The sequence below is a fragment of the Chiloscyllium punctatum genome, chromosome 12, assembly GCF_047496795.1.
Source record: "Chiloscyllium punctatum isolate Juve2018m chromosome 12, sChiPun1.3, whole genome shotgun sequence".
Lineage (NCBI taxonomy): Eukaryota > Metazoa > Chordata > Chondrichthyes > Orectolobiformes > Hemiscylliidae > Chiloscyllium > Chiloscyllium punctatum.
The window spans coordinates 36995122-37020339 of NC_092750.1; the positions used below are offsets into that span (position 1 = coordinate 36995122).

Genomic DNA, 25218 nt, shown 5'->3' on the forward strand with positions numbered 1-25218 from the left:
GTTGACACTGGGGAATTATGTGTTGGTCATGACATTGAATGTCATGGCATGAGGGTTAAATTCACTTTTGTTAGAGTTGGTTATTTCCTGATACTTGAGTGGCACAAATGTTACTTGCTACTTATAAGTCCAAGGCTGGATGTTTTCCAGATCTTGCTGTACATGTACACTGACTCTTTACAAATGGTGCTGATTAATGTGCAATTATCAGTAAGTATCTCCACTTCTGGCCTCTCTGGTAGAGAGAAAGTTGTTGATGAAGCAATTGAAGATAGTTGGGCCGTGGTCATTTAACCTGAGGAATTCGGGGAAGAGGATGGCATAGCAGTAATGTGGCTGATCTGGTAACCCAGAGTCCCAACTAGTGGGTTCAAATCCAGTCATAGCAACTGGTAGGATTCATAATCAATTGATCACATTTGGTTGTAATGAAATTATATGTGATTGTTGAAAAATACTATTTTGGCACTGTGGTACTGTCTGTACTTCTGAGCCAGGTTAATGTTCCACCTGCTTCAAAAGTGTGTAAAAACATCTCTGAACAGGTCACTTAGAATGTATCTACCCTGAGGAATTCCAGCCATGATGTCATTGCACTGAGATGACAACCTCCAAAAACCACAGGCATTTTTCTTCTAGGTATGACTGCAACCAACATAGAGTTTTACCCAGGTTGCCATTGAGTCCAGTTTTACTCTGGCTCCTTGATAGCCTCCTCAGTCAAAGGCTGCTTTGGTAACAAGTACACTCACTCTCGCCTCACCTCCAGAGTTCAGCTCTTCTATACATGTTTAGGCAAAGGCTGCAATGAGTTCAGAAGCCAAGTGGCCTTGGTGGAACCCAAGCTGAGTAGCAGTGAGCAAGTTATTCTTTTGCAAATAGCCTTTGCCTCTTAGTTGCATTGTCTCCCACTACTTCCATCATTTTACTGATGATTAAGCATCAGCTGATAAAGCAATAACTTGTCAGATTTGATTTGTCTTGCTTTTTGTAGACAGTATATATCTGGGCAATTTTCCAAATTGTTGGATAGATGTCTTATGTCCCACATTTTGGAAATCTATGTGTACACATCAGTTAAACAACCCACATCATTATCATCATTAGCTTATCAAAGCCAGAGACACTTACTGATGATGTTACCTAGTCATGGCGATGAACCATCTGAAAACAAACATTCCAGCTCAGCGAGCTAATGTACATACATATGCAAATTAGTTAAACACAATGTGCCTTTACTAAGCAAAAACAGAAATTGCTGGAAAAGCTCAACAGGTCTGGCACAATCTGTGGAGAGAAATCAGAGTTAAGATTTCAGGTCCAGTGACCCTTCTTCACATCTCCAGTTCTGAATTTAATTAACATACTACTGTCCAAGTGACTATAAAAAGACTCCAGCCCCCATACTTAAAGCAAAAAGTTAAGCCTGGCCATTGATTAATAAGGTTATCTTGGATATATTTTAGAAGCTCTTTGCTGTCATTGTCCTTTCCACCTTTATCTTTCCCCTGTATATATTTGGCTAATTGAAATCCCCTGTTATTAGTACTCGGTTACCTGTCCAAAATTTGCTTTCCAGCTTTCTCTCCCAACTCCTCATTATTTTAGCAATATGTGCTGTGGCATAATAGAAGCAGCTCCATCCTATTGTTTATCACTAATCTCGAAGTGCATGATGTTGGTATTGCATACCTGGAATAATTTATTTCTGCAAGTGAACGTTGGCTTCCCCAGTCATCAGAGTCTTTGATATTTGTTATTTTAGTAATGTTGCCTTGGATGCCTGGTCCTGAACAGTGTGTTTGTCCTCCACTGAGCATTTCATAGTTTGAAGTGCATTCTTCCGAAAATACTTAGAGCTTGCTGGGTGACAGTATTTTTCATGAACCTTGTCTGTCATAAACATACATGGATAATTTTAAACATTCTATAAATGAAGCAATGTTTCCTCCACAGTTATCCATACCTATCAATTAAAATTCTGAGCATTGATATTAAAAGCTCTTAGAGCAAATATATTCTACATATATGCATATCTTTAAGTTGGGGCTTTCCAAAATGGGAGTCGGGACCCCAAGTGATGTACAAGCTCAAAGATTCGGTGTTGTGAGATCTAAGGCAGCACTGGCCTCCATGAAGTTCAGATCCACATCACAACAGCCATACACCCATTCTAACAAGCACTTGTTCTGTCAGTTCTCAGTGAGGATGATGTCAGTTTTGATGTCAGTGACCCTCTTGAAGTAGGGTCACATTTGGGCAACACATTTGGGAATTTCATGTTTCAAACAAAGTTGCCCCTGACTCTTCTGAACTGAAAACACAAGCCTAATCTTTCCAAGATTTCTTCAAAAGGCAATCCACCCATTCCAGGTATCAGTCTAGTAATCTTTATACCCGATATTCCTGAAGCATAACCTCCATGCGTTTGTATTTAAATCCTTTTGCAATAAACCGTTCGCTCCTATTAGCTTTCCTAATTACTTGCTTTACTTACTTATTATGGTTCAAGCTCTTCAACACCCAGATCCCTCTTCACCTCCAATTTCTGTAATCTCTCTCCATTTAGAAAAAAATGCTTCTTTTACATTTATGTCATCATTAGCCTTGAGCAGAGTATAGTGCGCGATTACCTAAATGACTAGCTGAACTACATGAGAAGTCATGTCTATCTCCATAATGCATAAACTAATGGCGTTTTTAGAAGTTTTATCTATGGGATAAACACTATAATTCAAAGCTTTTTTCTGTTGCATTTTTGCAAATCCTTAGGATTGCATTCCTGCTTATGCCTGAAATGTCGATTCTCCTGCTCCTTGGATGCTGCCTGAACAGCTGTACTTTTCCAGCTCCACACTCTGACTCTGATCGCCAGCATCTGCAGTCTTTGTTTTCTCCGTACCTGTATATTTGTATGGGAGGGGGAAGGTCATTATCATTTGCTTGAAAAAGTAGTTGAGTTCAACTTTACAGGCATAGTGATGTATCTAACTGAATTGCTAACTTGTGCATCTTATTGGTGGATGAATTTAATTTCAGTAGTTTTTTTCTGAAGGCAGTTTATTTGTCAAAATGTCGTTACCTTCTTTCCTATTAAATGTAATGACAATAAATAGAACATGTTTAGTGATTTATAGAGTTTATTTTTTTCTCCTGGTACTTATTGAAAATTGGTTCAGCTTTTTTTTACCAATTTAAATGAAATCTGCATCTCTGTTGAGGAAATCCAGAACAGTAGAGAAGACCCAAGAGTTGTGTCACAGCTGAAGTCTTTTCAGGGAGAGAGATGCTTCATTTCTGTGAAATAAGGCATTCTCTAATCTAGCCTGCCTAATGGTAGTAATAAGTCCATAAAACGTTTATTCATTATCGGACCCTTCAAAGAGAAATACATTCTTCTGGGTACTGTAAATATTCAAATAACTTTCTACTGTCTATCAGTATTGAATGCATGGAACAAAACAAATGTAGCTTTGTTTCAACTAGGGTGATTATGTGACTTGTGAGGGCCCTTACTGCTGAAGTGAGAGATTTAAAGTCTTTCTTTGCAAAAAGATGTGTTTTTTATTTTGCTGTAACTGCTGAATCAGACTTCTCTAGTACTGTGGTTTGTTGCGTTTTTTTTTATTTGACCTATATTTCTAATCAACCTGTTCAGAGATATTACTACACACCTCTGGAGGTAGGGTTGAACCTGGGCCTTGTGGTCCAGGGATAGGGATGCTGCCACTGCACTACAAGAAATCCCGAAGGTTTGTTGTTATTAAAGCATAATGATATGTATTATTTGGAAACAGGTATTAAACCCATAAGATTAATAGGGAAATTTGAAATTTGTTGCCAGCTTTCCATAGAATAAATTTATCATGTGCTCAATGCTGCACTGTAATTGAAAGGACTTTGTGTTTCACAGTTTTACAGAATTTATCTTTGGCTTTTTGTCAATGCCATGAACCTATTAATCAACAACACCTTCCATTTAATAATGATGAATCCATTGGATGGTATTTCTGACCTTATGTACAGAGCTTTCTGACCTGAAATACTAGTGATCATGTTACCACTTGCAGTGTAGCGATCACATAATGTAGTTTTCTTAGATAATTTTCAAACACTATCAAATTAGGCCTTCACACTTTAAATAGGCCTGACCTGTGGATCAACAGCAGTTGCTAGATATTGTAAAGGGCAGAATGTAGAATTGTTGACTGCTTAAGATTTGGTCTTGAGTAGTGCTTTTACTGTAATATTTAACCAACAAGTTACAGTGATGATACCAGCTGTGAGCTATTTTCACATCAGTGTCAATGTGGTAAAATGGAAGAAGAGAAAACTTGAAAGAAAATGAATTAATTGAATCAGTACTTATGCAACCGAACATTTTTTTTTCTCCTGAGAAAGCAATAGATCAGTACTGAAAGGAATGAATATTTTGAATGAAATTGAAAAAATTAATATGTTGTGAAGTAGAAGAAATTCAATGGCAAGGAAAGCCATGACAGTTCACAATGCTGCTTCTCTGTTAATTTGCTCCTATTGTCTTGCCCTCGTGAAAGATGTGATTTCACAATATTAATGAAATCACAAAACTTATAAATTTAATTCCTGTTTTGTTTTCTGAATTACCTCCTCCATCATCATGATAGTAGTGAAGCTGCAATTAGCTCCACTCCGTGAGTTTAGGAGAGGGAGAATTAACCCAGGTTCCCACTTCTGAAAGTGCCATATCCAACTAGGATACTAGAGGCACCAGAACAGATGCTAAAGATATTATTAAAGAAATTAATATCTAACAATTTCTTCCATTTTGACATAACTGTTATAAGATTGAAATTAACTAAAACTATTCCATTGAACGTTCTTACTTTCTTTGTAGATGTTTGTCTTTGAGACAAAAATGAAAGTAGAGTGGATAATTGATATTACATGGAGACCAGAGTACTGAACTTGGGTTTTCTTGTAAGCCATTTTAGTTTTAAGTAATTATATTTTTGACTCCATTTTAACTTGTTTTTTACTTGTCCACCTACAGTTGAAATATATGAAAGGAAAATGCTAATACATGTATGTTTTAATGTTGCAATTCTTTACTTTTTTTTGACCAAGTCAGTGGTGAAAACAAATTAAATGTATGAAAACCATGTTTGAACTGTTATCCATTTCAAACACACTGAAAACATCACACCACAACCTGTTTGGGTTACCAGCCAAGCATTCTTTTCTGATATATTCTTAGTAAAATATTTCACTAAAACTTTAAGTTAATATCTCAAAACTTCTTTTTGAATTGCAGACAAGTTGAAAGCCCCACTGGACACAACTGAGAACAATAGGATTTCAAATATGGAAGGTAAAAGGCATATTTGTGAGTAATGGGAAATAATTCTGTATATCAAACAGAAGTCAGTTGAGGCCCAGTATCACTTAGACTTATCACAGGTACACTTTGGAGATTGCTGGGCTCCCTGGCATCAGCCAACATGTCAGCATTGTGCAGGTGATATCACCAGGACTATTGCTGATTCCTACCATCACTCTGCTAACAATTGAGTAGAAGCTTTATTCTGGATGACCATGTACATTAACAGTTAGATAGCATAGATGCACTGAAACAATTTAGCTCGGAGAGTGGCCCTCCTACATGTCTTTTGCTGGTTTGTTGCTCACTCATTCAATTGTGCCCAAGACATGGGCAGAAGCTCAGTACAACACACAATAAACTGATTAAGCTAGTCACAAGTATTCTTGATAGTTGATATATTTGGAGAAAGACAGACAGGATCATGCATTCGGCACTTCCTGGTCAAAAAGGCTTGCATATCTCACATGATAGTCATCCTTAAGTACAGGCCAGGAAAATGTATTGACTTTATGCATTGTGTGCAGGGAGTGTTGGCCTGAAATATGGGAAAGGTTGGTGGTATGCGGATTATCGGTACTATGTATTGTCTAAATGCTGAGGGTCCCCAGTGTACCATAAATCTGTCAAACAGACCAATGCCTTCTTTCAGCTTCCTTGCCACTAACTGGATCAAATTACAGTTCCAATTCGATTGCTGAGTAGCTGGTGTTCAAATACATGTCCAATTCCCTGAATTGTTTGTACACTAGATGACATAATGTTGCCCATAGAAGCATGCAACAAAATCCTTATCTTGTCCACATCTCTAAATTTGGTCATGTTGCGGCTGTACAGGGCATTGGTTAGGCCACTGTTGGAATATGGCATGCAATTCTGGTCTCCTTCCTATCGGAAAGATGTTGTGAAACTTGAAAGGGTTCACAAAAGATTTACAAGGATGCTGCCAGAGTTGGAGGATTTGAACTGTAGGAGAGGTTGAATAGGCTGGGGCTGTTTTTCCCTGGCGCATTGGAAGCTGAGGGTTGACCATAGAGGTCTACAAAATCATGAGGGGCATGGATAGGATAAATAGACAAAATATCTTACCTGGGGTGGGGGAGTCCAGAACTAGACGGCATAGGTTTAGGATGAGAGGGGAAAGATATAAGAGAGACCTAAGGGGCAACTTTTTCACACAGAGGGTAGTACGTGTATGGAATGAGCTGCCGGAGGAAGTGGTGGAGGCTGGTACAATTGCAACATTTAAAAGGCATCTGGATAGGTATATGAATAGGAAGGGTTTGGAATAATATGGGCTGGGTGCTGGCAGGTGGGACTAGATTGGGTTGGGATATTTGGTCAGCATGGACGGGTTGGACCGAAGGGTCTGTTTCCATGCTGTACATCTCTATGACTCTATGGTGCTCTATTCAATAAAATTACAGTTTAGCTTCTACCTCAATTTCATTTTCTGTCATATCTCCATATCCTTTGATTCCTTTAGTGTCCAAAATTCTGTCACAGGATTTTCTTTTGATATTCATTCATGGGATGTTGGTATTGTTGTCTGGACCAGTGTTGTTGCCCATCCCTAACTGCCATTGAAAAGTTGAACCACTGCAGTCAACAGTCACTAGTTACACTGTTGTAACTGGAAGTTCCAGGATTTTGACCCAACTACAGTGATGGAGTGTGAGTTGAAGGGGAATTTCCAGGTCGTGATCTGTACATCTATCTGCTGCCTTTGTCTTTCTAGCTAGTAGAAGTTACAGTTGGAGTTTGCTATTGAAAATAGTCTTGATGGGTTGCTGCAATGCATCTTGTAAATGTTGCCACTGTGCATCATTAATGGACAGAATGAATGTACAAGGTAAATAGGTATTTATCAAGGTCAAGCTGGTCATTTTTATATGTATGATGATTACCTCTTTGTATGTTGCAATTATGTGGGCAAGTGGAGAGTATTCCTTATACTTCTGGTTTGTGCATTTTAAATGGCGGATAGACTTCAGGCAGTTAGAAGATGAGCTTCTCACTAGAGTACCTAGTCTCTGACCTGCTCTTGTATTTAGTATTTATAAGGCTGGTGCAGTTCAGTTTTCGTTCCATAGCAAATGCCGCCTACCACCGACACAATCAGGGACCTCACATTTTGAGGTCCACCTGGTTGACCTCGTTACAAATCTCTCCAATTCAAGCCTCCTTAGAACACCTCTTAACGTTTCCAGGAAAAAAAAAAGAGACCCAGCCTGTTCATCCATTTCAGTTCATCCTTTATAAATTTTATTTTCGCCATCTGTGTTCATCTTCGTAATTTTTCTTAAAGTGACCAGATTATTCCCATTGCTCCAGGTGTAGTCTGACCAAGGTTCGATACAATTTTAGTTTGCTTTTTTTTTGCAATTTTATTCCTTTCGAAATGAACCCAGGTGCTTGCTTTGATTTTTTTTTTATTATGGCGTTGATGACTTTATGTTGCTATTCATGATTTATGCATTTTGTACTCCCAAGATTCCTTTGATCCTTTATCCCTTTTAAATTATTGCAGTATTCTCTAAGTAATTTGGCAACCTCTTATTTTCACCATGTTGCAAAAAATTTGATTTTTCTGCTGGTTTTGTCAATATCTCCTTGTTATATGTGACAGCACTCATCAGTCTTGACTATGTCCCATTTCTCCCTCATTCTTGCCAACACCCCTGTAATTTGGTCTCACTTGCAAATTTTGAAATTTTCTTTTTGATTACAAGGTCTAAATTATGCATGGCAGTATCTCCAGAGCTGATGCTTGTGGCACTCTGAACGGTTACCCTTAATTTAACTTTCTAATGTAGATCTTTGGGTGGCACGGTGGCCCAGTGGTTAGCACTGCTGCCTCACAGCACCAGAGACCCGGGTTCAATTCCCGCCTCGGGCCACTGTCTGTGTGGAGTTTGCACATTCTCCCCGTGTCCGTGTGGGTTTCCTCCGGGTGCTCCGGTTTCCTCCCACAATCCAAAAATGTGCAGGTTAGGTGAATTGGCCATACTAAATTGCCCATCGTGTTAGGTGAAGAGGTAAATGTAGGGGAATGGGTCTGGGTGGGTTGCGTGTCGGTGTGGACTTGTTGGGCCGAAGGGCCTGTTTCCACACTGTAAGTAATCTAATCTAATCTAGCAAGCCATTCTACTCCTTAACCCAAATTTCACATTCTCTGATCTTATTCATCAATCTAATATGAAGGCATATCAACGCCATAATAAAAAAAGCAATCTTTATTGAAGGCCTTTTGAAAATCTAGGTAAATTACATTTGTGTTACTCTTGTCTGTCCTCTGTTACTTCTTCAAAATTCCATCCATGTTTGCCAAACAAAACCTTACCATTGAAATCCATCTGACTACTCATTGTTCTATTTTTGTTTCTGCTGATATCAGACTTGAGTATGCTCAACGACTGAATGTCCACAGCCCTATGTGGTAATGATCTTCAGACTTACAGCCCTCTGAGTCAAGAAAGTGTCCTGGATCTCAGTCCTAAATGGTCAACTCTTAACCTGAATCTATGACCCCCCTAAGATTAGATTGCTAACTAGGAAAGCAATTGCTCAGCATCTACCCTGTAAATCTGATAAGAATTTTATACAATTTAATGACATCAACTCTCATTCTTCTAAATGCCAGAGAACGTTGGCCAGTTTGACTGTCTCCCTTTTCAGAGGATATCCCTGTCAGCTCGGGATTACACAATCTCTAAGACCAGTACTGTATATCTTTCCTTAGAGAAAGGGATCAAAACTCCAATCTCACCAAGGTTCTGTGTAATTGCAGTAAGAGTCTGTAGTTTTATATTCTAACAACATTACAGCAAAGGCGAAAATACAGTTGTATATCGAATTACTTTGTGTACTCGCATGTGACAATTCTGTGACTCATGTGCAAATAACGCTAATTCCTCTGATTTATCAAGATGTACAATTTTGCAGTTTTAGGAAAAAGCTATGAAATTTAAAGTGAGATGGTGTCTCTTACAGTCGCAATAGAAAAAGCTAATTTGCAAAAATAAATATTAAATAAAGGAATTCATTGAACAGGAACTAATGTTCATTGAGAAAAAAATAAATTCTGGCGCTAGGCACAAAAGATCAATGGCCTGTGAAATTTATTTGGTATGTTGCTATATTGTTTATATTCCTCAAAATGTAAGAACCCATTTGCTCGCACAGTGTTGCATGCCATGGCTTGAATCTGGCCAACATAATGGCCGGGTAAGAACCAGTGATAATGAGGCCAAAACTGCTTTACTAATTCGCAGATGTTTCTCTTTCAAGCCAGTTAAATGCAATGTTTTTTTATCGTTCATGGGATGAGGGCAGCGCTGGCTAAGCCAGCATTTATTGTCCATCCCTAATTGTTAAGAATCAACCACATTACTGTGGGTCTGGAGTCACATGTAGGCCAGACCACGTAAGGGATGGCTGTTTCTTTCCCTAAAGGACATTAGTGAACCAGATGAGTTTTTCCTGGCAATCGACAATAGATTAATGGCCATTCTATTCTTAAATCCAGATATTTATTGAATTCAAATTCCACCATCTGCCATGGCAAGATTTGAACCCAGCTCCCCACCCAGAACATTACGTGTGTACTATTAGGCCATCGGCTACCTCAGCTCATAGTCTGGTTAATTCTGCTTGTAGTCTAATTTGTGTTCTTCTCTGTTAAGTTACGCATGAAGCCCCCACCTATCTTGGTCTTTTCCATGAATTTCAGGGGTAACAGCACCACCTTTCTATTCACTAATTCTTTTTGCATGACTTTTTACAATATATGTTAATGATATAGAAGATGATATTAGTAATAACATTGGCAAATTTGCTGATGATACTAAACTGAGTGGCAGGGTAAAATGTGAGGAGGATGTTAGGAGATTACAGGGTGACCTGGACAGGTTAGGTGAGTGGTCAGATGCATGGCAGATGCAGTTTAATGTGGGTAAATGTATGGTCATTGAACGCATCCCATTGAACGAGAGTTTGTGAGCTACTGCAGTACATCTTGTGGATGATATGCACTGCTGTCACTGTGTTGGTAGTGAAGAGAGTGAATATTGAAGGTACTAGACCGATCGCCAGTCAAGCGGGATGTTTTTTCCTTGATTGTGCCATGTTTCTTGAGTGTTGTTGGAGCTTCACCCATTCAAGAAGGTGAAGAATATTTCATCAAACTCCTGACTTGTGCCTTCCAGATAGTGGACAGACATTAGGAAGCCAGGAGGGGAGTTACTCGCCATAGAATTCCTAGTTACAGATCTGCTCATGCTGCTACAATCTAGATACATGGCTTTGTCCAGTTCAGTTCTGCTCAATGGTAACCCACAGGATGTTGACACTGGGGAATTATGTGTTGGTCATGACATTGAATGTCATGGCATGAGGGTTAAATTCACTTTTGTTAGAGTTGGTTATTTCCTGATACTTGAGTGGCACAAATGTTACTTGCTACTTATAAGTCCAAGGCTGGATGTTTTCCAGATCTTGCTGTACATGTACACTGACTCTTTACAAATGGTGCTGATTAATGTGCAATTATCAGTAAGTATCTCCACTTCTGGCCTCTCTGGTAGAGAGAAAGTTGTTGATGAAGCAATTGAAGATAGTTGGGCCGTGGTCATTTAACCTGAGGAATTCGGGGAAGAGGATGGCATAGCAGTAATGTGGCTGATCTGGTAACCCAGAGTCCCAACTAGTGGGTTCAAATCCAGTCATAGCAACTGGTAGGATTCATAATCAATTGATCACATTTGGTTGTAATGAAATTATATGTGATTGTTGAAAAATACTATTTTGGCACTGTGGTACTGTCTGTACTTCTGAGCCAGGTTAATGTTCCACCTGCTTCAAAAGTGTGTAAAAACATCTCTGAACAGGTCACTTAGAATGTATCTACCCTGAGGAATTCCAGCCATGATGTCATTGCACTGAGATGACAACCTCCAAAAACCACAGGCATTTTTCTTCTAGGTATGACTGCAACCAACATAGAGTTTTACCCAGGTTGCCATTGAGTCCAGTTTTACTCTGGCTCCTTGATAGCCTCCTCAGTCAAAGGCTGCTTTGGTAACAAGTACACTCACTCTCGCCTCACCTCCAGAGTTCAGCTCTTCTATACATGTTTAGGCAAAGGCTGCAATGAGTTCAGAAGCCAAGTGGCCTTGGTGGAACCCAAGCTGAGTAGCAGTGAGCAAGTTATTCTTTTGCAAATAGCCTTTGCCTCTTAGTTGCATTGTCTCCCACTACTTCCATCATTTTACTGATGATTAAGCATCAGCTGATAAAGCAATAACTTGTCAGATTTGATTTGTCTTGCTTTTTGTAGACAGTATATATCTGGGCAATTTTCCAAATTGTTGGATAGATGTCTTATGTCCCACATTTTGGAAATCTATGTGTACACATCAGTTAAACAACCCACATCATTATCATCATTAGCTTATCAAAGCCAGAGACACTTACTGATGATGTTACCTAGTCATGGCGATGAACCATCTGAAAACAAACATTCCAGCTCAGCGAGCTAATGTACATACATATGCAAATTAGTTAAACACAATGTGCCTTTACTAAGCAAAAACAGAAATTGCTGGAAAAGCTCAACAGGTCTGGCACAATCTGTGGAGAGAAATCAGAGTTAAGATTTCAGGTCCAGTGACCCTTCTTCACATCTCCAGTTCTGAATTTAATTAACATACTACTGTCCAAGTGACTATAAAAAGACTCCAGCCCCCATACTTAAAGCAAAAAGTTAAGCCTGGCCATTGATTAATAAGGTTATCTTGGATATATTTTAGAAGCTCTTTGCTGTCATTGTCCTTTCCACCTTTATCTTTCCCCTGTATATATTTGGCTAATTGAAATCCCCTGTTATTAGTACTCGGTTACCTGTCCAAAATTTGCTTTCCAGCTTTCTCTCCCAACTCCTCATTATTTTAGCAATATGTGCTGTGGCATAATAGAAGCAGCTCCATCCTATTGTTTATCACTAATCTCGAAGTGCATGATGTTGGTATTGCATACCTGGAATAATTTATTTCTGCAAGTGAACGTTGGCTTCCCCAGTCATCAGAGTCTTTGATATTTGTTATTTTAGTAATGTTGCCTTGGATGCCTGGTCCTGAACAGTGTGTTTGTCCTCCACTGAGCATTTCATAGTTTGAAGTGCATTCTTCCGAAAATACTTAGAGCTTGCTGGGTGACAGTATTTTTCATGAACCTTGTCTGTCATAAACATACATGGATAATTTTAAACATTCTATAAATGAAGCAATGTTTCCTCCACAGTTATCCATACCTATCAATTAAAATTCTGAGCATTGATATTAAAAGCTCTTAGAGCAAATATATTCTACATATATGCATATCTTTAAGTTGGGGCTTTCCAAAATGGGAGTCGGGACCCCAAGTGATGTACAAGCTCAAAGATTCGGTGTTGTGAGATCTAAGGCAGCACTGGCCTCCATGAAGTTCAGATCCACATCACAACAGCCATACACCCATTCTAACAAGCACTTGTTCTGTCAGTTCTCAGTGAGGATGATGTCAGTTTTGATGTCAGTGACCCTCTTGAAGTAGGGTCACATTTGGGCAACACATTTGGGAATTTCATGTTTCAAACAAAGTTGCCCCTGACTCTTCTGAACTGAAAACACAAGCCTAATCTTTCCAAGATTTCTTCAAAAGGCAATCCACCCATTCCAGGTATCAGTCTAGTAATCTTTATACCCGATATTCCTGAAGCATAACCTCCATGCGTTTGTATTTAAATCCTTTTGCAATAAACCGTTCGCTCCTATTAGCTTTCCTAATTACTTGCTTTACTTACTTATTATGGTTCAAGCTCTTCAACACCCAGATCCCTCTTCACCTCCAATTTCTGTAATCTCTCTCCATTTAGAAAAAAATGCTTCTTTTACATTTATGTCATCATTAGCCTTGAGCAGAGTATAGTGCGCGATTACCTAAATGACTAGCTGAACTACATGAGAAGTCATGTCTATCTCCATAATGCATAAACTAATGGCGTTTTTAGAAGTTTTATCTATGGGATAAACACTATAATTCAAAGCTTTTTTCTGTTGCATTTTTGCAAATCCTTAGGATTGCATTCCTGCTTATGCCTGAAATGTCGATTCTCCTGCTCCTTGGATGCTGCCTGAACAGCTGTACTTTTCCAGCTCCACACTCTGACTCTGATCGCCAGCATCTGCAGTCTTTGTTTTCTCCGTACCTGTATATTTGTATGGGAGGGGGAAGGTCATTATCATTTGCTTGAAAAAGTAGTTGAGTTCAACTTTACAGGCATAGTGATGTATCTAACTGAATTGCTAACTTGTGCATCTTATTGGTGGATGAATTTAATTTCAGTAGTTTTTTTCTGAAGGCAGTTTATTTGTCAAAATGTCGTTACCTTCTTTCCTATTAAATGTAATGACAATAAATAGAACATGTTTAGTGATTTATAGAGTTTATTTTTTTCTCCTGGTACTTATTGAAAATTGGTTCAGCTTTTTTTTACCAATTTAAATGAAATCTGCATCTCTGTTGAGGAAATCCAGAACAGTAGAGAAGACCCAAGAGTTGTGTCACAGCTGAAGTCTTTTCAGGGAGAGAGATGCTTCATTTCTGTGAAATAAGGCATTCTCTAATCTAGCCTGCCTAATGGTAGTAATAAGTCCATAAAACGTTTATTCATTATCGGACCCTTCAAAGAGAAATACATTCTTCTGGGTACTGTAAATATTCAAATAACTTTCTACTGTCTATCAGTATTGAATGCATGGAACAAAACAAATGTAGCTTTGTTTCAACTAGGGTGATTATGTGACTTGTGAGGGCCCTTACTGCTGAAGTGAGAGATTTAAAGTCTTTCTTTGCAAAAAGATGTGTTTTTTATTTTGCTGTAACTGCTGAATCAGACTTCTCTAGTACTGTGGTTTGTTGCGTTTTTTTTTATTTGACCTATATTTCTAATCAACCTGTTCAGAGATATTACTACACACCTCTGGAGGTAGGGTTGAACCTGGGCCTTGTGGTCCAGGGATAGGGATGCTGCCACTGCACTACAAGAAATCCCGAAGGTTTGTTGTTATTAAAGCATAATGATATGTATTATTTGGAAACAGGTATTAAACCCATAAGATTAATAGGGAAATTTGAAATTTGTTGCCAGCTTTCCATAGAATAAATTTATCATGTGCTCAATGCTGCACTGTAATTGAAAGGACTTTGTGTTTCACAGTTTTACAGAATTTATCTTTGGCTTTTTGTCAATGCCATGAACCTATTAATCAACAACACCTTCCATTTAATAATGATGAATCCATTGGATGGTATTTCTGACCTTATGTACAGAGCTTTCTGACCTGAAATACTAGTGATCATGTTACCACTTGCAGTGTAGCGATCACATAATGTAGTTTTCTTAGATAATTTTCAAACACTATCAAATTAGGCCTTCACACTTTAAATAGGCCTGACCTGTGGATCAACAGCAGTTGCTAGATATTGTAAAGGGCAGAATGTAGAATTGTTGACTGCTTAAGATTTGGTCTTGAGTAGTGCTTTTACTGTAATATTTAACCAACAAGTTACAGTGATGATACCAGCTGTGAGCTATTTTCACATCAGTGTCAATGTGGTAAAATGGAAGAAGAGAAAACTTGAAAGAAAATGAATTAATTGAATCAGTACTTATGCAACCGAACATTTTTTTTTCTCCTGAGAAAGCAATAGATCAGTACTGAAAGGAATGAATATTTTGAATGAAATTGAAAAAATTAATATGTTGTGAAGTAGAAGAAATTCAATGGCAAGGAAAGCCATGACAGTTCACAATGCTGCTTCTCTGTTAATTTGTTCCTATTGTCTTGCCCTCGTGAAAGATGTGATTTCACAATATTAATGAAATCACAAAACTTATAAATTTAATTCCTGTTTTGTTTTCTGAATTACCTCCTCCATCATCATGATAGTAGTGAAGCTGCAATTAGCTCCACTCCGTGAGTTTAGGAGAGGGAGAATTAACCCAGGTTCCCACTTCTGAAAGTGCCATATCCAACTAGGATACTAGAGGCACCAGAACAGATGCTAAAGATATTATTAAAGAAATTAATATCTAACAATTTCTTCCATTTTGACATAACTGTTATAAGATTGAAATTAACTAAAACTATTCCATTGAACGTTCTTACTTTCTTTGTAGATGTTTGTCTTTGAGACAAAAATGAAAGTAGAGTGGATAATTGATATTACATGGAGACCAGAGTACTGAACTTGGGTTTTCTTGTAAGCCATTTTAGTTTTAAGTAATTATATTTTTGACTCCATTTTAACTTGTTTTTTACTTGTCCACCTACAGTTGAAATATATGAAAGGAAAATGCTAATACATGTATGTTTTAATGTTGCAATTCTTTACTTTTTTTTGACCAAGTCAGTGGTGAAAACAAATTAAATGTATGAAAACCATGTTTGAACTGTTATCCATTTCAAACACACTGAAAACATCACACCACAACCTGTTTGGGTTACCAGCCAAGCATTCTTTTCTGATATATTCTTAGTAAAATATTTCACTAAAACTTTAAGTTAATATCTCAAAACTTCTTTTTGAATTGCAGACAAGTTGAAAGCCCCACTGGACACAACTGAGAACAATAGGATTTCAAATATGGAAGGTAAAAGGCATATTTGTGAGTAATGGGAAATAATTCTGTATATCAAACAGAAGTCAGTTGAGGCCCAGTATCACTTAGACTTATCACAGGTACACTTTGGAGATTGCTGGGCTCCCTGGCATCAGCCAACATGTCAGCATTGTGCAGGTGATATCACCAGGACTATTGCTGATTCCTACCATCACTCTGCTAACAATTGAGTAGAAGCTTTATTCTGGATGACCATGTACATTAACAGTTAGATAGCATAGATGCACTGAAACAATTTAGCTCGGAGAGTGGCCCTCCTACATGTCTTTTGCTGGTTTGTTGCTCACTCATTCAATTGTGCCCAAGACATGGGCAGAAGCTCAGTACAACACACAATAAACTGATTAAGCTAGTCACAAGTATTCTTGATAGTTGATATATTTGGAGAAAGACAGACAGGATCATGCATTCGGCACTTCCTGGTCAAAAAGGCTTGCATATCTCACATGATAGTCATCCTTAAGTACAGGCCAGGAAAATGTATTGACTTTATGCATTGTGTGCAGGGAGTGTTGGCCTGAAATATGGGAAAGGTTGGTGGTATGCGGATTATCGGTACTATGTATTGTCTAAATGCTGAGGGTCCCCAGTGTACCATAAATCTGTCAAACAGACCAATGCCTTCTTTCAGCTTCCTTGCCACTAACTGGATCAAATTACAGTTCCAATTCGATTGCTGAGTAGCTGGTGTTCAAATACATGTCCAATTCCCTGAATTGTTTGTACACTAGATGACATAATGTTGCCCATAGAAGCATGCAACAAAATCCTTATCTTGTCCACATCTCTAAATTTGGTCATGTTGCGGCTGTACAGGGCATTGGTTAGGCCACTGTTGGAATATGGCATGCAATTCTGGTCTCCTTCCTATCGGAAAGATGTTGTGAAACTTGAAAGGGTTCACAAAAGATTTACAAGGATGCTGCCAGAGTTGGAGGATTTGAACTGTAGGAGAGGTTGAATAGGCTGGGGCTGTTTTTCCCTGGCGCATTGGAAGCTGAGGGTTGACCATAGAGGTCTACAAAATCATGAGGGGCATGGATAGGATAAATAGACAAAATATCTTACCTGGGGTGGGGGAGTCCAGAACTAGACGGCATAGGTTTAGGATGAGAGGGGAAAGATATAAGAGAGACCTAAGGGGCAACTTTTTCACACAGAGGGTAGTACGTGTATGGAATGAGCTGCCGGAGGAAGTGGTGGAGGCTGGTACAATTGCAACATTTAAAAGGCATCTGGATAGGTATATGAATAGGAAGGGTTTGGAATAATATGGGCTGGGTGCTGGCAGGTGGGACTAGATTGGGTTGGGATATTTGGTCAGCATGGACGGGTTGGACCGAAGGGTCTGTTTCCATGCTGTACATCTCTATGACTCTATGGTGCTCTATTCAATAAAATTACAGTTTAGCTTCTACCTCAATTTCATTTTCTGTCATATCTCCATATCCTTTGATTCCTTTAGTGTCCAAAATTCTGTCACAGGATTTTCTTTTGATATTCATTCATGGGATGTTGGTATTGTTGTCTGGACCAGTGTTGTTGCCCATCCCTAACTGCCATTGAAAAGTTGAACCACTGCAGTCAACAGTCACTAGTTACACTGTTGTAACTGGAAGTTCCAGGATTTTGACCCAACTACAGTGATGGAGTGTGAGTTGAAGGGGAATTTCCAGGTCGTGATCTGTACATCTATCTGCTGCCTTTGTCTTTCTAGCTAGTAGAAGTTACAGTTGGAGTTTGCTATTGAAAATAGTCTTGATGGGTTGCTGCAATGCATCTTGTAAATGTTGCCACTGTGCATCATTAATGGACAGAATGAATGTACAAGGTAAATAGGTATTTATCAAGGTCAAGCTGGTCATTTTTATATGTATGATGATTACCTCTTTGTATGTTGCAATTATGTGGGCAAGTGGAGAGTATTCCTTATACTTCTGGTTTGTGCATTTTAAATGGCGGATAGACTTCAGGCAGTTAGAAGATGAGCTTCTCACTAGAGTACCTAGTCTCTGACCTGCTCTTGTATTTAGTATTTATAAGGCTGGTGCAGTTCAGTTTTCGTTCCATAGCAAATGCCGCCTACCACCGACACAATCAGGGACCTCACATTTTGAGGTCCACCTGGTTGACCTCGTTACAAATCTCTCCAATTCAAGCCTCCTTAGAACACCTCTTAACGTTTCCAGGAAAAAAAAAAGAGACCCAGCCTGTTCATCCATTTCAGTTCATCCTTTATAAATTTTATTTTCGCCATCTGTGTTCATCTTCGTAATTTTTCTTAAAGTGACCAGATTATTCCCATTGCTCCAGGTGTAGTCTGACCAAGGTTCGATACAATTTTAGTTTGCTTTTTTTTTGCAATTTTATTCCTTTCGAAATGAACCCAGGTGCTTGCTTTGATTTTTTTTTTATTATGGCGTTGATGACTTTATGTTGCTATTCATGATTTATGCATTTTGTACTCCCAAGATTCCTTTGATCCTTTATCCCTTTTAAATTATTGCAGTATTCTCTAAGTAATTTGGCAACCTCTTATTTTCACCATGTTGCAAAAAATTTGATTTTTCTGCTGGTTTTGTCAATATCTCCTTGTTATATGTGACAGCACTCATCAGTCTTGACTATGTCCCATTTCTCCCTCATTCTTGCCAACACCCCTGTAATTTGGTCTCACTTGCAAATTTTGAAATTTTCTTTTTGATTACAAGGTCTAAATTATGCATGGCAGTATCTCCAGAGCTGATGCTTGTGGCACTCTGAACGGTTACCCTTAATTTAACTTTCTAATGTAGATCTTTGGGTGGCACGGTGGCCCAGTGGTTAGCACTGCTGCCTCACAGCACCAGAGACCCGGGTTCAATTCCCGCCTCGGGCCACTGTCTGTGTGGAGTTTGCACATTCTCCCCGTGTCCGTGTGGGTTTCCTCCGGGTGCTCCGGTTTCCTCCCACAATCCAAAAATGTGCAGGTTAGGTGAATTGGCCATACTAAATTGCCCATCGTGTTAGGTGAAGAGGTAAATGTAGGGGAATGGGTCTGGGTGGGTTGCGTGTCGGTGTGGACTTGTTGGGCCGAAGGGCCTGTTTCCACACTGTAAGTAATCTAATCTAATCTAGCAAGCCATTCTACTCCTTAACCCAAATTTCACATTCTCTGATCTTATTCATCAATCTAATATGAAGGCATATCAACGCCATAATAAAAAAAGCAATCTTTATTGAAGGCCTTTTGAAAATCTAGGTAAATTACATTTGTGTTACTCTTGTCTGTCCTCTGTTACTTCTTCAAAATTCCATCCATGTTTGCCAAACAAAACCTTACCATTGAAATCCATCTGACTACTCATTGTTCTATTTTTGTTTCTGCTGATATCAGACTTGAGTATGCTCAACGACTGAATGTCCACAGCCCTATGTGGTAATGATCTTCAGACTTACAGCCCTCTGAGTCAAGAAAGTGTCCTGGATCTCAGTCCTAAATGGTCAACTCTTAACCTGAATCTATGACCCCCCTAAGATTAGATTGCTAACTAGGAAAGCAATTGCTCAGCATCTACCCTGTAAATCTGATAAGAATTTTATACAATTTAATGACATCAACTCTCATTCTTCTAAATGCCAGAGAACGTTGGCCAGTTTGACTGTCTCCCTTTTCAGAGGATATCCCTGTCAGCTCGGGATTACACAATCTCTAAGACCAGTACTGTATATCTTTCCTTAGAGAAAGGGATCAAAACTCCAATCTCACCAAGGTTCTGTGTAATTGCAGTAAGAGTCTGTAGTTTTATATTCTAACAACATTACAGCAAAGGCGAAAATACAGTTGTATATCGAATTACTTTGTGTACTCGCATGTGACAATTCTGTGACTCATGTGCAAATAACGCTAATTCCTCTGATTTATCAAGATGTACAATTTTGCAGTTTTAGGAAAAAGCTATGAAATTTAAAGTGAGATGGTGTCTCTTACAGTCGCAATAGAAAAAGCTAATTTGCAAAAATAAATATTAAATAAAGGAATTCATTGAACAGGAACTAATGTTCATTGAGAAAAAAATAAATTCTGGCGCTAGGCACAAAAGATCAATGGCCTGTGAAATTTATTTGGTATGTTGCTATATTGTTTATATTCCTCAAAATGTAAGAACCCATTTGCTCGCACAGTGTTGCATGCCATGGCTTGAATCTGGCCAACATAATGGCCGGGTAAGAACCAGTGATAATGAGGCCAAAACTGCTTTACTAATTCGCAGATGTTTCTCTTTCAAGCCAGTTAAATGCAATGTTTTTTTATCGTTCATGGGATGAGGGCAGCGCTGGCTAAGCCAGCATTTATTGTCCATCCCTAATTGTTAAGAATCAACCACATTACTGTGGGTCTGGAGTCACATGTAGGCCAGACCACGTAAGGGATGGCTGTTTCTTTCCCTAAAGGACATTAGTGAACCAGATGAGTTTTTCCTGGCAATCGACAATAGATTAATGGCCATTCTATTCTTAAATCCAGATATTTATTGAATTCAAATTCCACCATCTGCCATGGCAAGATTTGAACCCAGCTCCCCACCCAGAACATTACGTGTGTACTATTAGGCCATCGGCTACCTCAGCTCATAGTCTGGTTAATTCTGCTTGTAGTCTAATTTGTGTTCTTCTCTGTTAAGTTACGCATGAAGCCCCCACCTATCTTGGTCTTTTCCATGAATTTCAGGGGTAACAGCACCACCTTTCTATTCACTAATTCTTTTTGCATGACTTTTTACAATATATGTTAATGATATAGAAGATGATATTAGTAATAACATTGGCAAATTTGCTGATGATACTAAACTGAGTGGCAGGGTAAAATGTGAGGAGGATGTTAGGAGATTACAGGGTGACCTGGACAGGTTAGGTGAGTGGTCAGATGCATGGCAGATGCAGTTTAATGTGGGTAAATGTATGGTTATCCACTTTGGTGGCAAGAACAGGAAGGCAGATTACTACCTAAATGGAATCAATTTAGGTAAAGGGGCAGTACAAAGAGATCTGGGTGTTCTTGTACACCAGTCAATGAAGGTAAGCATGCAGGTACAGCAGGTAATGAAGAAGGCTAATAGCATGCTGACCTTCATAACAAGAGGGATTGAGTATAGAAGCAAAGAGGTTCTTCTGCAGCTGTACAGGGCCCTGGTGAGACCACACCTCGAGTACTGTGTGCAGTTCTGGTCTCCAAATTTGAGGAAAGACATTCTGGCTATTGAGGGAATGCAGTGTAGGTTCACGAGGTCAATTCCTGGAATGGCGGGACTACCTTACGCTGAAAGACTGGAGCGACTGGGCTTGTATACCCTTGAGTTTAGAAGACTGAGAGGGGATCTGATTGAGACATATAAGATTATTAAAGGATTGGACACTCTGGAGGCAGGAAACATGTTTCCGCTGATGGGTGAGTGCCGAACCAGAGGACACAGCTTAAAAATATGGGGTAGACCATTTAGGACAGAGATGAGGAGAAACTTCTTCACCCAGAGAGTGGTGGCTGTGTGGAATGCTTTGCCCTAGAGGGCAGTGGAGGCCCAGTCTCTGGATTCATTTAAGAAAGAGTTGGATAAAGCTCTCAAGGATAGTGGAATCAAGCGTTATGGAGATAAGGCAGGAACAGGATACTGACTAAGGATGATCAGCCATGATCATATTGAATGGTGGTGCAGGCTCGAAGGGCAGAATGGCCCACTCCTGCACCTATTGTCTATTGTCTTGTGAGTACAGGGGATCCTTCATTTACAAACACGATCCCATACAAGGGTGTAATTGTAAAGACCCAACATACGAATATTTATTTATGTATGACTGCTTTACATTGTCCTGCATTGTGGTCTGACTTGCATAGAAATTGACTTGCAAATGGACTCCAGAACAGAACCCATTTTCAACCCAGGGACTGCCTGTATCTGTATTTGATATGATTACTGAGAAATGAAGATTTGTTTGACATTTAAAAATAATTGATTTGTTTGCCAAGAAGTCTATTTTTACTTTGCATCTCAGTGGAAGGAGCAATTTTATATCAATTACTCAAACAATTGAGGATATTTGGTTTTTGGCCCCACATGTGGATAATCTACGAAAGTAAAATTGGACTCATCATCTGCAGAAGATTTGGCATCAAATATGACTAAATCTAATAGAAACTCTTTAGGCAACTTAAAAGCAAACAATTTAAAATTTGCTAATCCAATTCTGAGGGTGGATTATTACAAGGAATTTCAAATAACTTATATCCTTCTATTCTTAAATAGTCATCAATTCACAGCTGTTTTTTATTGCAGACAAGTAGATTCTCTCTCAATCATAGAATCCAGACAGTGCGGAAGCAGGCCATTTGGCCCATCGAGTCTACACTGCCCCTCTGAAGAGCATTCCACCCAGACCACCCTATCCCTGTAACCCTGCATTTCCATGGCCAATTCACTAACCTACATATCTTTGGAATATGGAGGGTAACAGTGCTGCAAACTGTGTAGTCATCTTTTACTGTGAGGTTAAGTCACTGGAATAAGGAAACAGTCCTTGGTGAGTTTTTACAGATAGCATAGTATTACTACACTGCTGATGAAGTTCTCCATATGGAACAACACTTCAGCTTTAATTGAGGGGGAAAAGAATCCTCAGTCATTGTTTTGTTTTTTTTTATTAAAGTATATTTCAGTAACATTTAGAAAATGCATTTAAGCAAATTTAAGTGATATTAAAATTTTGAGTCAAAGCCAAAATAGAAATGTTAAATTTTGAATAAATGCATTAACTGCATACACAACATTCTATGACTGACTAGTTTTTGGCATGAAATCACTAGACTGAAATACACATCAATATTGAGCTGATTTCCCCCATCAAAATTTTAGCTGATTAGATGAAAAATAAGCAATTAATATTTTATAATTGATCAGCTTTTAAGTTTACAGTGACTTTTTCAGATTTCTTCCAAGACTGCATTCCACGACAAATCTCTAAAGTCATGTAAAAGAATTAAACTGATTTTAATAACTTAATGACTTTGAGAGTCTCATTTTACCACCACCACAAAATAACTTTCTAAAAAGGCCGTTAAAACAAATTAAATCTACTTTATAATAAAAATCGTCCTGCTTGACAGATTTGTTGTATTTTTCTGCAGTCTATAAAATTTTTATGTTTCAAACTCATCTAGAAAATAATCAAACTACTATAGAGAACTTACAGAAAAGTTCTGAAATATTTTGGCAATGGAGATGAATTGCTGTTGCCAAATTCCTAGCTTTAGTTCTTGACCAAAAAAGGAATGCCCAAGAAACTGAGATAAACCCAATGTATTATGGGCTGATTTTCATTGCAATTTAATCAACTTGTTAGGAAAAAAATGCATTTCCTGAATAACTTCCTGCTGCTATTTTAAAAGTATGTTAACACAATGACAAATGGCATTGAAAGTAAGACTTAATAAGGCAAGATCTGCTGTGTACGTTGGGGAGTTAGAATCTGTACAGCAATAATTCTACAATGCTGTATTTTGCTATGATACAAACGATTTCACGTTCAAAGTTTCATATTGAAAATGTTGGCTATTTTTGTAACTATATCTACATTTTAAGTATGAAATGTGAGGATACATTTATAAATAACATGAATAATATTTAATGTTGAATATATTCAACTAAGATGATTGAAAAAACCACATTCCTATTATGGAGTTTGACTGGATTATGGCAGAACACGGAGTATGGTATTACAAATCACTGGGGTAGCATGCCATAAATTGAGTCCTAATATTCCTGCATCATACCAAATATTAAAGATTTGTTTAAGAATGCTTTTTTTTTAAGGTACCTGAATTTACCTGACTTTCAAACCAAGAATAATAGAAAACGTAGGTCAGCTTTTTATACTAAAGTAAATTGTTTATTGCACATTACAATTTGGGGGTGGCACGGTGGCTCAGTGGTTAGCACTGCTGCCTCACAGCGCCAGGGACCCAGGTTCGATTCCCACCTCAAGCAACAGTCTGTGTGGAGTTTGCACATTCTCCCCGTGTCTGCGTGGGTTTCCTCTACAAGTAATCAACCATGAAAGTAATCCAGTTGTGATGTTGGAAGTTTGTTACAAGTATTTCCTCAGCATTAACATCAGTAAAACTCAATATTACATTAGAAAATGGTTATATTTTTAACACAAGATTTCCCAAGCAATCTTTACCACGCTGGGTCCTCTCAAGGCTGAGGGACTGCAAGGGAGGGTGACATGCAACAGTGGTCAGAGTGTGGTGCCAGTCATTATAGATGTTTTGGTTCCCTTGCTTAATATTAGTACCTTCAATGTAGAAAGTGCAAAAAACCCATAAGTTATCTTCTAAGTTGTCTGGAGTATTGTACGTCCTATCCTCAGATACAGCTGAGAGATAGCAAAGTGACAAAGCAGTAGCATCTATCTATGAGGCTAGTCTTGTAGACATAAGTGGATAGATAGATTTAGTTTCAAGAGGAGTATGTTACAAAGGTAAGTATTACATGCTGAGAGCCACATGACCAAACCAGACTTTTAATGCATATAGGTATTCTAATGATTAGTACCATAGGGACTTCCAAACGTTTTGAATCGTTTCTCATTTCACTTGTTTGTTCATGTATTTTCCTTGCCTGATATTTCACTTTTAGTTCGATTTGAGAGATAATGAGTCATCCTCAGACTGCAGTTAATAATAGCTCTTGCTTTTGAAACTCAGTTGGAATGTGATATATCTGTCTCCATGCCTCCGGGACCAAAAACAGTTCCCACCATATCTTGTGACATGCTGAGAGTATGAAGCCTGATGTAAATTTAAAAGATGGCTCCATAAACCTTTTTTTACTATTTGAAACTTATGATAAGAATGTCCAGTTTTTTTTTAATGCAAGGATGATAGTGTAGATGTTGTGCTGCTGAACTTATAATCCGGAGTCTGTGCTGAGTAAGCCAGAAAATGTTACAGTCAATTCCTTCGTGGTGTTGAGCTTCTTGAGTGTTGTTAGAGCATTCATCAAGGCAGGTGAGGAGAATTCCATCACGCTCCTGACTTGTGCCTTGTGGACGAGCTTTGGGGTGAAATCAGTAGGTGATTTGTTGGTGCAGTGTTCCTAGC

General features: G+C 38.5%; 1 protein-coding gene across 30 annotated transcripts in view; it reads left to right on the forward strand.

Moving 5' to 3' along the window:
• The window catches only part of slmapa (sarcolemma associated protein a), a 269091-nt gene that overhangs the window by 154894 nt on the left and 88979 nt on the right, over positions 1 to 25218 (forward strand). For 9 of the 30 annotated variants that reach the window (XM_072582350.1, XM_072582348.1, XM_072582347.1 and 6 more), the window contains 2 exons: positions 5294 to 5350; positions 15996 to 16067. The exons of 9 other annotated variants lie outside the window; for them this stretch is intronic. In XM_072582350.1, coding sequence (XP_072438451.1) covers positions 5294 to 5350; positions 15996 to 16067 — 129 coding nt within the window. The remainder of the gene's footprint in view (positions 1 to 5293; positions 5351 to 15995; positions 16068 to 25218) is intronic. 12 more of the 30 variants (XM_072582358.1, XM_072582361.1, XM_072582366.1 and 9 more) reach the window with 4 other exon arrangements.